This window comes from Eubalaena glacialis, chromosome 2 (assembly GCF_028564815.1).
Source record: "Eubalaena glacialis isolate mEubGla1 chromosome 2, mEubGla1.1.hap2.+ XY, whole genome shotgun sequence".
NCBI lineage: Eukaryota > Metazoa > Chordata > Mammalia > Artiodactyla > Balaenidae > Eubalaena > Eubalaena glacialis.
The window spans coordinates 180,127,881-180,145,716 of record NC_083717.1 but is presented as its reverse complement, the minus strand read 5'-3'; the positions used below and the strand labels follow the sequence as shown (position 1 = coordinate 180,145,716).

The window sequence follows — 17,836 nt, the reverse complement described above, 5'->3', positions numbered from 1 at the left end:
TGCTGGGTATCCTTCTCCTACTTTTTCCTCTCCAAATTGAACAATATGTCTCTTTTTAAAATATCATGGTTTGTTGTGTATCTTACACATCACTTAACAAGAAAACTAAGGGAGAAAATGAATGAGAAATAACAGAGACATGGCTTTCAAATTTGGACCCTTGTAGAGAAGTATAAACATTTCAGACTCAATATTATCTTTTTTGTGAAAACTAGAACACTTTTTTAGAATTCAACAGGCACCTAGCAACTGATTGAATTCCCTCACTGCAGGCTTGGTGAACCAATTTTTAATCCTCACATTTGAAAGCTGGCCTGAGAAAGACATCTGTGCTTTGTTTCCAACAAGTTTTGGGCTTTGTGTTTATAAACAAACTCTCTTTTCCCCTCTCACCCACCCCGTTTCTCAGTGGCCGTTCCTGCAGCAGCGCCCCCGGTGTGCCAGCCCAAGGGTGCTACTAACGGGCATTACGCGGCCCCACGCCTCTCCATCTCCTCCCGAGCCACGGTGGTAGCCAGAATGGAAGGTGCCTCCCAGGGGGGCCTGCAGACCGTCATGAAGTGGAAAACAGTGGTTGCCATCTTCGTGGTCGTGGTGGTCTACCTCGTCACGGGCGGTCTCGTCTTCCGGGCATTGGAACAGCCCTTTGAGAGCAGCCAAAAGAACACTATTGCCTTGGAGAAGGCAGAATTCCTGCGGGATCATATCTGTGTGAGCCCACAGGAGCTGGAGACATTGATTCAGGTGAGCAGGGAGTGAGTCAACAGTAGAATCACCTGTGGGGGGGAGAGTGTGGCATTGGTTTTGTCTTTCTGGCTCACTGAGCTTTGCCGTTGGTTGATATGCTCCTGATGGTCAGGGAGGTCCTCTCTGGAAGGTGACACTTGAGTGGAGACCTATGACGATGTTGGGGAAGAGGGGTCACATGTACAACGTAGGAGCAGGCTGTGTTTTGTATCACCTGCTTTTGCATGTGGTGGCCAGAGGCAGCAGCAGGCAAAGGGCTTTGGATTTTCAAATTCAAGGGCACTTATATATGCTGATTAACTTTTAAATCTGTGTGAGATGCTGGGGTAAGAGGGTGGCCTAGAAGCCAAAGAAAGAAAGAATTTTAAACAAGCAGGGATGTATTAACCTGTCAAAGGTGAATGAGAATGGAGCAGAGAAAAGGTCACCAGCTGTGGGATGGGTAGGGTGTTAGCGTCTTGAAAGAGGCTTTGGTGGATTTGTGAGGATGAAATAATAAGGATAACAGTAACAGGGATAATCAAGGTTGCTATTTTTGAACACTTACTGTGTGTCAGGCACTGTACTAAAGTCCTTCCATGCCTTGGATATTAAGAAAAAAATGTTCATAAAAAATGGAGGCAGAGAACTTTGGGCCCCCGCCTACAGAAGCAAGGCAGAGGAAGGGGTGCGGCGGCCTTGGCAGGGGTGATGTGAGGCTGGGAAGGGATGTGGGAGACAGGGAGTCATCTAAGGTGGCATGACAGGAGGAAGCGAAACAGGAGGCTTGAGAAGTGAACGAAAGGTGGAGAGGACCGAGTCCTGGGAAGAGGGAAGGGAAGTGGTTTAGAGCCCAGCAGATGGGCTTCACCTTGGAGATTAGGGAGGATGGCAGCCTCCAATCTACACGCCCTCCTGAGCCACGAGGAGTAGTGGTTGGGGGCGGTGACATTTATGGAGGCAAGGGAGAGTCCCATCTTTCTGGGGGTTCTAAAGTTTGGAAGACAGAGGGATGGAAAAGACAGCTTTCAGAATTCCTTCTGGCTCTGGGATTACCAGCATTAAATTCTTTTCTTTTAAAAATTAATTAATTTTATTTTTGTCTGCGTTGGGTCTCCGTTGCTACGCGCGGGCTTTCTCTAGTTGCAGCGAGCGGGGGCTACTCTTCGTTGTGGTGTGTGGGCTTCTCATTGCGGTGGCTTCTCTCGTGGCGGAGCACGGGCTCTAGGGGTGTGGGCTTCAGTAGTTGTGGCATGCGGGCTCCAGTAGTTGTGGCACCCGGGCTTAGTTGCCCCGTGGCATGTGGGATCTTCCCGGACCAGGGATTGAACCTGTGTCCCCTGCATTGGCAGGCGGATTCTTAACCACTGCACCACCAGGGAAGTCCCACCAGCATTAAATTCTAATGGCTAAAAAAAAATTCTAATGGCTACTACAGATTAGGATTCTGTAGGATTCACAAGTCTGGGCTGGCTTATTTATTTCCAGCTACACTGATAGGGTAGGGGAATTCTGAGGCTGCTTATGATCTGGCCCCTTCATAGTAGTTGTAGTCTTTTAAATTAGTTTCTATAATCTGACTTGACTCTTAGATTAATAGAAATATACACTTTTTTTCCTGGGAATACATATGGTTTCATACCTATATCCTACAGTTTTTATTAAAAAATAAAACCTTACAATTCTAAAGGTCAAGGGGAAGTGTTGCATATCACTCTTTCTTAGATGGCCTTGTCTTTTTTTTTTTTTTCTCCTTTCATGGTAAAATGCTACCAATCTGGCACTAATCTGTGCCAGATTTAAGGCTCATAAAGGCGTAGAGAAAGGAGGAAATAATTCTGGAATAATTTTAAGTAAGGAACTTATACATGTTGTGGTGAGATCCTTTTTATTTAGTTGCAATACATGTAATAACCTAAAAGGTGGTCTGAATTGAATCTGGACTTGTGCCTGAATTTTCTTTCCTTAGACAATGAGATCTTGAGGAAAGGTATCATATCTTATTATCTTTGCATCCATGTGTAGCCTCTGCATGGCTTTACATCTAATTATTACCCAATAGAGAAATGCTTTTGGGATGAGCTATCAAACTAAATCTATAACACTGGTGATGCCATGAGACATCTGAGCTTATTCATGCATTTATTTATTAATTCAGTATTTCTCTATTGTCCATTCTTTGGCCTTCTCCTTTATGAAAGAATTCAGTGGCCAGAATGAAGGACAGGATGGAGGAGGGTAGAGATTCTAGTTCTGGTGTTGCTGTTAAGACCTATCCTTTGACCTCGAAGATTTCTCTATTTAATGAGGGTGTGTGTGTGTGTGTGTGTGTGTGTGTGCCCTTGAGATCATTTTTATAACAATTAAAACATATACCCTTTAGTAGGCACCCGTTATGAGCTAGGCCCCTTCTACCCATCATCTCATTTAATCTCTCCAACAACCTTCTAACTTGGTATAGTTATACCCATTTTACAGGTAAAGAACGGATGCTAAAAGAGGTTGAGTAACTTTCCAACCACCAACATGACAGAGCTGGGATTCAAAGTGAGGTCTGCCTGGCTCTATCCTGCCTCGCCCAATGAGTCTACAGCCCTTGAAGTAGTGTTTACTTTAGCATAAGCTTAACTCTCTCTTAAACATTTGCTTTATGTTCAACACTTTCCAGAATTTTAGCAGAGTCAAAAGGCATTGGAGTTCCTTGCTCTTTAACAGAAAGCATTTCCTCTTTTTTCCCTTTATACCCATTGACTATCAATCCTGGACATGGGATATTTTAAGATCTCCATCTACTCTGATGTAAGGATTTATACTGGTGTTTACCCACAGTTTTTTAGGCTAAGCAGTTAAAAATGCTGAACCTGTGTCAGTCAAGAATCAAATTATTATGGTTTATAAATAAGACGAAAAGACAACCCTCAGAATGGGAGAAAATATTTGCAAACGAAGCAACTGATAAAGGATTAATCTCCAAAATATACAAGCAGCTCATGCAGCTCAATATCAAAAAAACAAACAACCCAATCCAAAAATGGACAGAAGACCTAAATAGACATTTCTCCAAAGAAGTTATACAGATTGCCAACAAACACATGAAAGGATGCTCAACATCATTAATCATTAGAGAAATGCAGATCAAAACTACAATGAGGTATCACCTCACACCAGTCAGAATGACCATCATCAAATAATCTACAAACAATAAATGCTGGAGAGGGTGTGGAGAAAAGGGAACCCTTTTGCACTGTGGGTGGGAATGTAAATTGATACAGCCACTATGGAGAACACTATGGAGGTTCCTTAAAAAACTAAAAAGAGAACTACCATATGACCCAGCAATCCCACTACTGGGCATATACCCTGAGAAAACCATAATTCAAAAAGAGTCATGTACCACAATGTTCATTGCAGCTCTATTTACAATAGCCAGGACATGGAAGTGACCTAAGTGTCCATAGACAGATGAATAGATAAAGAAGGTGTGGCACATATATACAATGGAATATTACTCAGCCATAAAAAGAAACAAAATTGAGTTATTTGTAGTGAGGTGGATGGACCTAGAGTCTGTCATACAGAGTGAAGTAAGTCAGAAAGAGAAAAACAAATACCGTATGCTAACACATATATATGGAATCTAAAAAAAAAAAATAGTTCTGAAGAACCTAGGGGCAGGACAGGAATAAAGACACAGACGTAGAGAATGGACTTGAGGACATGGGGAGGGGGAAGGGTAAGCTGGGACGAAGTGAGAGAGTGGCATGGACATATACACACTACCAAATGTAAAATAGATAGCTAGTGGGAAGCAGCCGCATAGCACAGGGAGGTCAGCTCCATGCTATGTGTCCACCTAGAGGGGTGGGATAGGGAGGGTGGGAAGGAGATGCAAGAGGGAGGAGATACGGGGATATATGTATACGTACAGCTGATTCACTTTGTATACAGCAGCAACTAACACACCATTGTAAAGCAATTATACTCCAATAAAGATGTTTAAAAATTTATTATGGTTTACCCTTCACTGATTCCTTCATAGGATGAAAGTGTCCACACTTTTGGACCAGGGGGCATCCTCTCCACTCTACACCTCTAAGCAGCACTGTGTGTAGTGCTCATAAGAAACACAGTGTTTGGGAGGGTTTTCAGTGTGGTGTGTTCTAAGCTGGAGAATTAGTATTATTGTATCTCACCGATATTTTTATTGTTGTATCTGGCTGGTCAATGATATTTATCTGGTAGTGTCAGGACTCTTGGCTGGATTGAGTGAACCCCTCATAAAGCTAATCTGGAAGGTGTAACTCATGTTATTAATAATAAAAACAGAATACCTGGAACAGCTTAACCCCCTTGAAATGCCTGGATAGCTTAAAAGGGCCATAGCTGGGGAGGGATTTTCCAAAGACTTAAAAAACCACTTTTATGAGGTATCATGGGACTCCGGAGGTGACAGATGGGTCACCATCCCTGACCCAGACGCTGCTATGGAGGGGACTGTTTCATTAATTAATTCATCTACGCGTTCTTTAAGTTGCTACTGAGCTTCTGTTACATCAGGTAACATGCTAAGTGTTGGGGATAGAAAAGGTGAAGATAAAATACACCTTGAGCAAGTTGCGAACTTCTCTGTGATTCCATTTCATTATCAATAAAGTGTGCCTAAAATCCCTCCCCCTTAGGATATTGAGAGGATTAAATTCTATAATTCATGAGAAGCGTTTTGAACTGCTCTTGGCACGTGGTGCACACTCAAAAAAAAAAGATAGATATTGCTGCTGCTGTTTATAGTATTATTCAAGGAGCTCAGAATTTCAAGCAGTGGTTCTTAGTGGGGAGCGGGGGTTGCTTCCAGGGGGCATCTGACAATGTCTGGAGACATTTTCAATTGTCACAGTTGGAGAGATGCTGCAGATGTCTAGTGGGTAGAGGCCGGGGATGCTGCTCAACATCCAACAAAGCCCAGCATAGCCACTCATAGCAAAGAATTATCCAGCTTCACATGGCAGTAGATTGAGAAACCCTAGAGGAAGAGGCATATAAACCAATAACTAGAATTCATTGGAATGGAGCTATTTTTTCCCCGGTTTTATTGAGATATAATTGACATATATCACTGTATAAGTTTAAGGTGTGCAGCATAATGGTTTGAACATTTATTGTGAAATGATTACTGCAGAAAGTTGAGTTGGCATCCATCACCTCATATAGATCCAATAAAGGGCAAAATTTTTTTTCCTTGTGGTGAGAACTCTTAGATTTATTCTCTTAACAACTTTCATATATAGCATACAGCAGTGTTAACTATACTCATAAAGTTGTACATTACCTCCCGAGGACTGACTTATAACTGGAAGTTTGTACCTTTCCACCACCTTCCTCCAACTCCCCTTTCCCCACCCCCCATCTCTGATCTTTTTTACTATGAATTTTTTAAAAAAACATTTCACATATAAGTGAAATCATACAGCATTTGTCTTTCTCCAACTGACTTATTTCACTGAGCATATCCTCAGGGTTCATCCATGTTTTTGCAAATGGCAGGATTCCTTCATTTTTTAATGGCTGAATAATATTACATTATATATATGTAAAACTCACAACTTCTTTATCCATTAATCTATGGCCACTCAGGTTGTTTCCATGTCTTGTCTACTGTAAATGCTGCTATGAACATGGGGGTGCAGATACCTTTTCGAGTTAGTGTTTTTGTTTCCTTTGGATGTGTTCCCGGAAGTGGAATTGCTGGATCATTTGGTAGTTCTGCTTTTAATTTTTTGAGGAAACGTCATACTGTTTTCCGTAGTGGCTGCACCAGTTTCCAACCCCATCAATAGTGCACGAGGGCTCCCTTTTCTCCACATTTTCCCCAGCGTCTGTGATCGCTTGTCTTTTCGAGGATCACTGGAGTGGAGCCCCAGTGAGGCAAACAGAGGTCAGGGAAGATTTCGTGGCTGTTTGTCTCCTTTAGTCCCTACAATGATTCTATGAGGATAGTCTTTTGTGCCACTTGCAGAGGAGGAAACTGAGGCAGCAGGAGGTGAAGTCACACGCTCAAGGACACCTGATTAGTGAGTGGAGGATCTCAGATTCACTCCTGGGCAGTGTGACACTGTCCTGTTCTCTTAAACACCACGCATTGGAACAGAAACGTGGAATACGGAAGGAGTTCATCATTCAGGACCCACCGTGAAGGGCATCCCAGCGGCATGTGGAGCCCGTTGAGGGAGGTGCAGGTGGTCCGTGTGCCTTGAGCTGAGAGGTGCGGGCAGGTGGTGGGAGATGAGCTTGGGACAGGGGCAGGGGCTGGATGTGAGAGGTGCCCAGAGAGCCTTGCCGAGCGGTTTGGGCTTTGTGCTGCAGGAAGTGGGGGAGTCACTGAAAGATTTAAGAAGGTAGTGACACGATGGAAACTTTCTTTGGAAAGGTAACTCTTTTAGTGATGAGGATGTCAGGTTGGAGGAAGGAGAAATTGGAGGAAGTAAGACCAGTTCGGAAGCATATTGGGACCTCATCGGTGGGCCATGCTGAGACACAGTGAAGGGGCCACATTTAAGAGAGTCTGACAACGAAAACTTGAAAACGACTCATGTCCCGTTCAGCAAAGATGTCTGGAGTGCCTGCCCTGCTCTCCACCTCCCTGCCTGTTCAAGCGGAGGCCATGTGGGTTGGGGTAGCCCGGCGAGCGGCACCCACACTCTGGAGTTAATCTTCCTGTGTTAAATCTTTTTTCTGCCCGTGGGCTGTGTGACCTGGGTGAGCAAGGGAGTCACCCCAGGCCTCAGCTTCCCTTCTGTATAATGACGATTATGATAATAGTGTCCACTTGTTAGGGAGGTCTGAAGATTAAACAAAAAAGCTCAGCTACTTTGAGCTATTGTGATCGCTACTATTTATTTGTTAGGGAAGGCAGGAAAAAGAAATACAGAGAACCCCTGAATTATTATTATTATTATTTTTTTAGTGAAACAAGTAAAGTGTTTATTAGGAGGAAAAAGAGTACCTGTGGCTAGACACATGGGCGGACTCGGAGAGAGAGTCGCGCCTTCATGGTAGTTTGAATCACCTATATGGGGCATTTCTTGCAGGTTTCCTTTGGCCAGTCATCTTGCTTTGCCTGGTTCTGAGTCCGTATTTGGTCTATCTCAGGGTCCTCCCAAGCGTGTGCACGCATCCCTTAGGCAAGATGGATTCTAGCGAAGAGGCCTATGGGTAGGTTGACATCACTCCCGTTTTGACCTCCAAGGAGCCTTTCTGCGCATGTGCAGTCGGGAAGGTCTCCTTGACCTCGACAGTGAGAAATATGTGGTCTCTATCTTTTTTCTGGGCAGGGCTCAGGCTCTCCTATTATTCTCCTACTAAATATTATCTTCATCTTGGAGTATCTGTCCACAGGGGACAAACTCCAGCTGCCCAGCCTGGGGCCCATCTACCTCCTGCCTCAAAACCTCCCTGAGAGACGTAGACCCCGAGAAATCTTTATTGGGAAGATGAAGGGCAAATGTCTGTCTTCTGTAGCTTCTTCAGGCTGGCATGGGACTCATAGACCCTACCTAGTTGGGGTCACGGAGCTCTCGCCCTGTCTCATTAAGGGCCCCAGCATGACTTCCATTGTTATTTCAGCAGGATATGCTGTGGGGAGTAGAAAGCCTCTAAGTTACACGCATCCTGGGGTTCTGCCAAGGGAAAAGAGAAGAAAACTCCTGAAATGCACTTTGGGGCTTCAAATACTAAATTTGATTTGCTTCGACTGTTAAAGTGTAAAGTCCCCTTCGCAGAAATGACTCCCTTGAGTGCTGAGTTGGGCTGCTAACACCATTTGCTGTGTTGATGTGGCTTGAGCCCAGGGAAGTAACCTAGCAGTTTTCTGTGTCATTTAGAGGGCTTACCCTGCCGCCTAGATAATCATCCCAGCTTTGATGGGGACACTTGGCCTCAGATCTATTAAGTAGACACCGGGGCTGGCTCCACGGTCTCTGTGCACCCTGACTGTTCCTCTGTGTGGTTTGAAACACATATTGGAGAACCTCAGGGACCCAGAAGGCTCAGGCAGCCCCAAGGAGTGGGTCATCCAGACAATGAGATGACCAGTGACTCCAGAGTGTGACTGAGTGAAAGGGCCTGCATCCTCTGGGCCTGATTGCTATTTATCCCTCAGTGAGGCACGTCCATCTTCTAGTGTGGTGCCCTGGGGCAGGCTGATTAACCTGAGCTGGGCTTCAGCAGTTCTGTCCACAGAGGACACAGAAGACCCATTCATCTCTGGAATCTTACCCTTGAGACTCTGTGAGAGAGTCTGCAGATGACAGTAATAGGGAAATTTCCTGCAGAGCTGTTGTAATAATAAAAAATAGCTACCACTTATTGGTTGTTTACATTCCTCTAGGCATGTTCTGAGTGCTTCAATCCTTTAATTCATTTAACCCCTGCAACAAACCTACAGGTAGGATCTATTGTCATCATTCAATTTCATGGATGAACAAATAAATTCTAAGAAATTAAGTAATTTGCCCAAGGCCACACAGCTGATAGGTGGTTAAACTGGGATTTGAGCCTTGGGAATGCCGGACTCCAGAGCCCATAGGTCTAAGCACTGTGCTAGACTGCTCACTTGTGTCAACGGTCAGTACCCCCTACACTACGTCTGAGCCTTTTCTTAAAGGTTTTACCCCAAGGAAAAGGTTGGAGGGAGAAAGAGAAATTTTTAGGGAAATGTGGGCTAACACGGTACTGTAGCACTCTAAATATGGACTGTTGCGTTTTCAGAGAAGGGGGTGTCAAGGAGGGGAAGGAGCATGCGCATTGGAGTCAGATAGACTTGGTCTTTAACGCTATTAAACCTAAGGCTACTTTTCCCGTGATGGGGGTGGGGCAGTCCCTCTTCATTCGGCGTAATGGGAGGAGGGAGTGAGTCAACCCACACAGAGTGCTCAACAGAGTGCCTGGCATAGAGCTGGCATTTAGGAAACACTATTTCCCCCTGTCCAGCGTTCGTCTCCAAACATCTTATGGAAAAACCCCAACAAACTCTTTTGGCCCAGCCAATACATTGAATAGGTTTTTGAAGTCGCAGTTTCCATCAACTCAATTAGACAGTCAGTCCATCCCAAGGACTTCTTTATCCTCCAGGCTCTCACGTGCCACAACTGCTTACTTCCCTGCCCCCAGTGCAATTGTTTTAGAAACTTCCCTCATGACTCATCTTGGAGAAAGCAATAAAACATTCAACCTCTGTAACCGTCAAGGGACAAAATCATGAGGCTTCGCTGACTGACAGGGGAGGGAAGAATGCTTCAGCCTGCGTGGATGAGGCTCTCATCCAGTGGTCATTTTTCAGGTTGTGACTTTTTATGTTGATGGGTAGGATCTTTGCCACTGGTTTTCACTGTACGATCGCTTAGGGATTTTTATCCTTTGCTAATAAATCGTTAGAGTCTTGGATCCTTTGCTCAGTACTGGGGCCTCAAGATGTATTTGATGGATACTGTTTGACACCACTGATTAAGTCCTGACTGTGTGCAGGCTTGGGGCCAGGCAGTTTACATGTGTTCCTGAGCCTCATTTTCACTCCCCATTATTCCAAGTGGTAGCCGCTGTTCCTGTCCCCATTTACCAAGGCTAGGTGCCCTGGTTAAGTCCTCGCAACTAGCTAGTGGCAAAAGTGGGCCTGGAATCTGGATTTTCCAACTCCAGAGCCCATGGTCTGTTCATCAGGCTCTATCCATGGCTCGACACAATGGGGCTGGAGAGTGTGTAATTATATCAGGACAAATTCCTCCTAAGGGAAAATCCGCTTAAACCACAGGGTGGGAAAGCTCCTTACTGAGAGTCAGTGCTTGCTTTCTGACACAGATCCCTCTCCTCCTTCTCCCCTGGATTTTTAACCCTCCCAACATACGGAGAGCATCCGTGCCAGGGCCAGGTGCTGAACTGTGGGCCCCTGGTATAGTGACTCATTTCACTGGTGGAGGAGGAGTTAATTTGAGATATGGGTGGCTGCAGGAGAGGACTGGGTACAATGCTGTGGTCCTGGGCATGGGCCTTTGATGTTGTCATGGTGACGGAAGCTGCTATTCTGCAGATAAAGGGAAGGCCAGAGTTCTTGAGCTGTCAAACTTTCTCCCCACAAGCAGGAGATGTTGGTTAATTTGCATGACCCATGAACATTTTCCAAGGCTGTGATATTTACCATTCTCTTCTGCCAAACCCCAAAGCACTCCCTCACTCACCTGCTTACTCACTCCCTCATTTGTTTATTAATTTGACAAATTTATTGATTTACTCAATGCTAAGTACTGGGGCCATGATGGTGAATAAAAGGCAGACGTGGTCCCCGACCTCTTGGAGCGTTATAGCTAGGATGGGCAAACATCCCAGCTTTTGTGGATCTGGAATATTTGTGAACAGTGGCCCTTTTCCTCTCAAACGTGGTTTGAAAGATAAATTATATGGTCACCCTACTGATTGGTAGTGGGAGAGGCAAACCTTATGCATATAATCACAGAAATAAGTGTAAATAAAACCAGATGAATGCTGCAAAGGGGTGGGGGAACTAGAGCTGTGAGGCACGTGAGCAGACCTGATTAGTAGGTCAGGGCTTCTGGGCGGAGGGAGCTTTCAGGCCCCTGTGGGTGGAAGGAAGCCGGGATGTCTGGGAACTTGAGAGAAGGGGAGTGTAGGTGGCCGGAGGTCCATTAACAAGGGGAGATTGGTCGGCATTTAGGTCGGAGACAGGCAGGGGCAACACCCTGCAGGGCCTGATGTTGGATTTTATCCTAAGAGCCCTGGGAAGCTCTGGCTGTTTCAAGCAGCAGGGTGACGTGATCCGATCAGTCAGTCCATTGCCATTTTGGTCCCTCATAGAAACCCACAGTATAGCAGTGGTAGTTATGTGCTGGTTTTTAGTCATACATTCATCCATTCATCAGCTAAACATTTATGGAGTGCCAACTATGGCACTTTGCTAAGTGTTATGCTCTGGATTTCTGAACTGATTTATCCTCAGAGGTGCCAAAACTCAAACTCTGGAAGAAGCCTTCGTGGACCCTCCATGCTACCTGCTTGGCCTGGTAGCATCAAACACTCACATTTGCCTCTGTGCTTATTAGACTGTATTAGCTAGTCATCATTTTCTCACCTGTCTCTTTCCCAGGATTGCGAGCTTTTTGAGGTTGAGTCTGTGTCTTTTATCCTTATGTCCCTGATGCCTGGCACAGTGGCTGGCCCGTAGAAGTTGCTTACAGTTTGAGAAATGAATGAATGGTGCTTGTATATCTGTTTTGGAGACCAAGAGCCCTTCGTTTATTTATTTTATTTTATTTTGGCTGCGCCTGAGGCTTGCAGGATTTTAGTTCCCTGACCAGGGATTGAACCCAGGCCATGGCAGTGAAAGTGCCGAGTCCTAACCACTGGGCCGCCAGGGAACTCCCCTTTCATTTAGAACCTTCACAGAAGCAAAGCAGAAAGTGATTTTGTTTCTGTGCTCTAGAAGACCTTTCCTCTCGGTCTGGTTGTCAAGAGTACTTCTTCTGTGTTCTTTATGCATGAGCAGATGCCCTTGGTGTCCATAGCCCCAAAGTTTTACATATTTAGGAACGTGATGATTTTAAGGAAAGGATGGCGCCTGAGACATCCGTTCAGCAGCCAGTGGAAATCCTTGCTGTGAGTGAGTGCAAAGCCAGATGAGCCTTCTCCTTCCCTGCCCTGGGCCCTCCCTTCCTCCAAGCAGCCTTTTGTGCAGGAAGTTTGGACCACAGCCGAGGCAGCAGGTGACCTCTGGTGAGCGCAGGATCGGCATCTTTGTGCCCAAAGATGCAGATCTGGCAAGTTGAAGCAACTCCTCTGGCTGTTGCCCTGAAGTCAGAGGCACTGCCGTTTCTTCAGCCAAGTGGTCATGCAGAAGATTGTTCAATGTATGCAAGATCGGGCTTGCAGCCCCTGGCCTGTCTCTGCAGGCTTACACTTCATTATTCTTACTGTTTTCATCCCTGGGGTTGTTGATTCCATCACTGTTTAGGGAAGAAGATCTAAAGCTTTTAAGCCAGAAATGAAAGAGCTAATGACAGTTGGCATGACACTAGAAAAATGAATTTGCAAATGAGAAGTCAATGTTCTTAAAAAACTCTCATAAAAATAAAACAAAATCCAGAAGTGAATGCTACGGTGTCGGTGTCCACATTTATCTACAAATGTGCATGTGTTTGCTCCTCATTGAAGGTGAGGCAAAAATCGCATTTAGCAAGATTTATTTTTTTATTTTTAAAATTTTTATTGGAGTATAGTTGATTCACAATGTTGTGTTAGTTTCAGGTATACAGCAAAGGGAATCAGTTATACGTATACATATGTCCACTCTTTTTTAGATTCTTTCCCCATATAGGCCATTACAGAGCATTGAGTAGAGTTCCCTGTGCTATACAGTAGGTCCTTATTAGTTACTTATTTTATATATAGTAGTGTGTATATGTCAATCCCAATTTATCCCTTCCCCCCACTTTTTCCCCCTTGGTAACCATACGTTTGTTTTCTACATCTGTGACTCGTTCATTTAACAGGGTTTTGGTGGTGTGTGGCTCGTACAATTATTTTCATTACTCATAATCAGTTGTATTCATTTTAATAACTAATATTTGCTGAATGCCTGTCATTCAGCACAGCAGGTGCTGTGTTAGACGGATGATTAGAAAAATAAAATAAAAAATGATGCAAGATGTCTACTCCCTGTCCTCCAGAATCCATTGTCTCACTAGCTCACTTACGCGGTATTTACTGTGGCTAGGCACTGCTCTAAATGCTTCATGTTTATTAAGTTATTTAGTCTTTACAGTGATCCTTCGAGGTAAAGGTAAGCAGCTGGGGAACAGAGAAGTTAGATAATTTGCCCAAGCTTAGGTGTAGAACTGGGATCTGGACACAGGCAGCCTGGCTCCAGAACCCACGCTTTTTCACCAAGATGCTCTACTCCTGCTGGGGGAGACCGACGTGGCTTGGGTAGTTAAAGTCCAGTGTGACTGGTGCCAGAAGATAAGGAAACACTCAGGCCCTTATTCACGGAGCAGGAGTCTCTGACTCAATCTGTGGGACCCCCAGAAGGACCTTCACTCTCCTGTGAGAAGACTACGGAGAATAATAATTATCTGTTGGTTGTGCTCTAGAGGGACATGGCTTTGCATCTTCACATAAGGTGTTGAACTGGGCCAATAGAGTCTATTTAAAACCACAGTACACGATGTATCATTCAGGTCTGCAGTTGAGAGTCGCTTATCCGTATCTATTGAGAACATGTATTTTCCCTCCATTCTTGGTAGAAATGGGCGGAAGAGACGGAAAGCTTGTGGATGAGGGTTAGCCTTACTGAGGAAGGGAGGGTTTAACCTTTTGTTCTTTGAAAAATGAGGATCAGAAGTACAAATTCCTACTTCCCTATATTGTCCTTTTTCAGGTGGAAGAAAGTGACATGACAGATGAGCGTTAGAAGAAAGGTTTGCAAACTGGAGAGAGAGCTGAGGTGCTGGTAGAAGGTGCTGATGCATTTTCTAAGGGGCGCAGGAAATGAAATATTAATTTGGGATTAATATCCAGCACTCAAAAGTAAGAAAGAGTCCAAGTGAAAAGCTACAATGAAAACAAGATAGCAGGAGCATCTCGTTTTCATGATGTTATTAATCATCTGTTAAATTTCAAGCTCTCTCCAATGCAGTGACGATGGAAGGAATAGTCATCTTGGGTTTAGCTCACACGGCAGTGAATCAGAATTCCTGGAGCTGCTTTTGTAGCCCAGTAAAAAAAAATTTTTTTTCCCCAGAAATTGGAGAGACTCATCTTTGATAGGAATAATCTCAAGTGCAGAGAGAGCGGTGCATACATCAAGCATTCTCCTCAGGACCAAGGTGATTTTTCAACATCACTTGGCAGATTTGTTTTTCAACCTGCAGAGGCTGAGTCCAACCTGAGATGAAAGGACGACAGTTAGTTAGTCTGAAAGTTTATTGATCTTATCAGAGCACACACATATATCTCTGCTTCCTTAGTGGACTTGATGCGTTAAAATGTCTCTTATTTCATCCTTCCATGTAGTCAAAGAGACAGAGAAAAGTAATTCTACATTGTAAGGCACAATTTGGAAGGTAGAAGTTCTCCTGCCACTATGGCTTGGTCCCATATGACAATGTTTGGCTACGTTAGTCATTAGTGTATACCCAGGTGCTAAGGAACTGAGTTTTAGAACATTTTCTCCCCAAAGAATTAACTAGTGGTAGCAAGGAAAGCTAGCTTCCTCAGACCATAGGCTCTGGATGTGCCATCTAGCTCATCTTGGGTTTCTCTATCTTATTCTTCAAACAAATTCTCCACTCATGCTGTCCAATCTGCAGGTGACCTTCACTTTACATTTATAACCGGGTCGTAAAGCACCAATGAAAGCCTGCTGCCTGAATCCCCAGGACAGAGGAAAGGCTAATATTTGCACACAATTAGATACTTAGGGCAGCAGGAAAATAAACACCATCACCATATCCCCCATGGCACGGAAGGTGCCTCTCTCTTTGCCTTTTTATGGCCTGGCGTGGTTTCTGTGAGCGTTTATTTGTGGGAGACGCTGAGGTGGTGAGTCTGTGGGCCAGCACAGGCCTGACTGCCACACTGGCCATCTGCCTGGGTGGGAGGTGAGGACCTGTGCACATCAGTCCCCCTCTCCCTCGACCTCTTGTAGACACTTGGGGTGTCCCAGCCTAGGGGGGAGCCAGCCTGCTCTCCAGAGGCAGGGAGCTGGGCTGAGAGGGTCTGAGATGGGGAGAAAGAAGAACACAGAGAGAAGCTGCCTTTCTAGCATTTAGGACGATGATCTTCCTGTTGACAATGCAAAGAGTATCCACTTGCTAGCTTTGCCGGGCACTAGATGTGGCAAGGTACTCACTAATCCATCTCACGTGTCCCATGGGGATGCCCATCTCACAGGTCACCACGAGGGTTAATTGAGTTAATCTATGCACTGGTAAGTACTCAGGATTCCTGTTACTATTAACGTCATCACATAGGAAATGACAAGGCACGCTGCCTGAAGTCATGTATACATTAAAACAAATTCTGACAGCAACCCTGCAGGGAGGGGTACCTCATTTTATAGATGAGAAAACTGAGGCTCAGAGAAGCTGAGTACCTTGCACAGGCTAGACATTTGCACTTTATCCATGAACTTTCTCTGTTGCAAGAGGAAGATATGAGGTGCTTATACTCTCTCTCTTTCTGTACTGAAGTGAAGACTTCTTGGAATCAAGAAGTGCCTTGCTGGGGGTGGCTCACGTTTCCTCTCTGATGCCCTCCCACTGTTGTCTGAAGTATGTATATGATGTGGCTTTGCACTTGGACGTGAAGGAGCCCCGCCCCCTGCCCCCAGCCCCAGCACGGTCACTTCTGCTGCTGTGAAATATTTATATGTGAAATGCTTCTGAAGCAGGAGAAATAAAAAGCAACTGCGGCGAACAAATTAATATCATACTTCCACTTCTCACCTGAGGCCCTTCCGCAACAAATGTGTGAGGCGGTGGAAGGATGCTGCTACCCTGTTGTCAGGGTTTTGAGTCATTAGGGGCATTTGTGAGTCGTAATGAATGTGGTCTGCCAGTTGCCCTTCTCTGTCTCCCAGGGGTTGTGGCTTTCCTTCTGTCCATTAATGGCTGAAAGTATGCCCGCTTTGAATGCATTTATGAAGCCACTTTCCACCACGACCCCCTCCTCTTGCCTCGACCCCTGGCTAAATACCTCCTTCATAAATCCTTTTGCTGGCTGTGCCCTCTCGAGATTAAGAACATTGTAGACCTAGAGCCACCTTTGTGCCCTCAGATGAGGTCATTTCCTTTTGTCCCCGTAGTGTGGGCTCTTAGTATAAGGATCATACGTCCTGTCTTATGCCTGTCCTGCAGTCCAAGCATAATCGTGAACAAGGCCCTTTTCCCTCTGCAAGTGTCCTGGTTTGGACAGTAAATCAAACCATCGCCATGGTTATTAGCGTCCGTGTATATGGTGCCAATCGGCTGCATTCTTCAATCTCAGACAAGCTGAGTGATTACCGCTCCACCTTTGTTTGTCTTCCTTTTTGGTGCCATATGAGGAAACAGAGAAACAGATTGTCTCACCAAGTACACAGATCATAGGAGAAAAGCCACAGACAGTTAGTGGTCCCCTGTGGGCCATCATTCATCCCAGAGTAGCGCTAACACTCATGATGGTATCTTGTGCTGCCCGGAACCGTGATTTATGCAGCCCAGCATTGCCTCATGGGATGACAGCACCAGGGGAATTTGGTGGAGGGGTCTTCGAGGGCTCTTTATCCCCTTCTCATTTTGGGAGAGGCTGCAGTTTCTCTGTTATACCTTTCTGGTGGTCCTAATGCAGGGGAGGAAGGAGGATAGAGGAAGCAGGAAGAAAAGAGATTCTTTTATTTATTTATTTTCCAGTTTTATTGAGATATCATTGACATATAACATTGGGGAAGTTTAAGGTGTACAACGTATTGATTTGATATACTTATTTATTACAAAATGATGACCAGCATAGCCTTAGCTAACATCTCCATCATGTCGTATAATTACCATTTCTTTTTTGTGGTGAGAACATCTAAGATTTATTCTCTCAGTAACTTCAAGTATATAATACAGTATTATTAACTGAAATCACCATGCTACACGTTAGATCCCCAGAATGTATTCATCGTATAACTGGAAGTTTGTACCCTTTGACCAATATCTGCCCTCCCCACCCTCTAGCCCCTGGCAATCACCATTCTACTCTCTGTGAGAAACAGATGTTTAAATTTATTTTTATTGGAGTCTAGTTGATTTACAATGTTGTGTTAGTTTCAGGGGTACAGCAAGGTGAATCAGATATATATACATATATATATATATATATCTCCATTTTTTTTCAGATTCTTTTCCCATATCGGTTATTATAGAATGTCAAATATAGTTCTCTGTGCTATACAGTAGGTCCTTGTTAGTTTTCTATTTTATATATAGCAGTGTGTATACGTTAATCCCGATCTCCTAATTTATCTCTTCTGCCCACGTTTCCCCTTTGGTAACCAGAAGTTTGATTTCGAGATCTGTGAGTCTGT

General features: G+C 44.6%; 1 protein-coding gene across 1 annotated transcript in view; it reads left to right on the top strand.

Annotated features, from left to right (window-relative positions):
- Positions 1 to 17,836, top strand: part of KCNK10 (potassium two pore domain channel subfamily K member 10) — a 133,912-nt gene that overhangs the window by 61,349 nt on the left and 54,727 nt on the right. Inside the window, exon 2 of the mRNA XM_061182787.1 lies at positions 410 to 744. Within this exon, the coding sequence (XP_061038770.1) occupies positions 410 to 744 (335 nt within the window). The remainder of the gene's footprint in view (positions 1 to 409; positions 745 to 17,836) is intronic.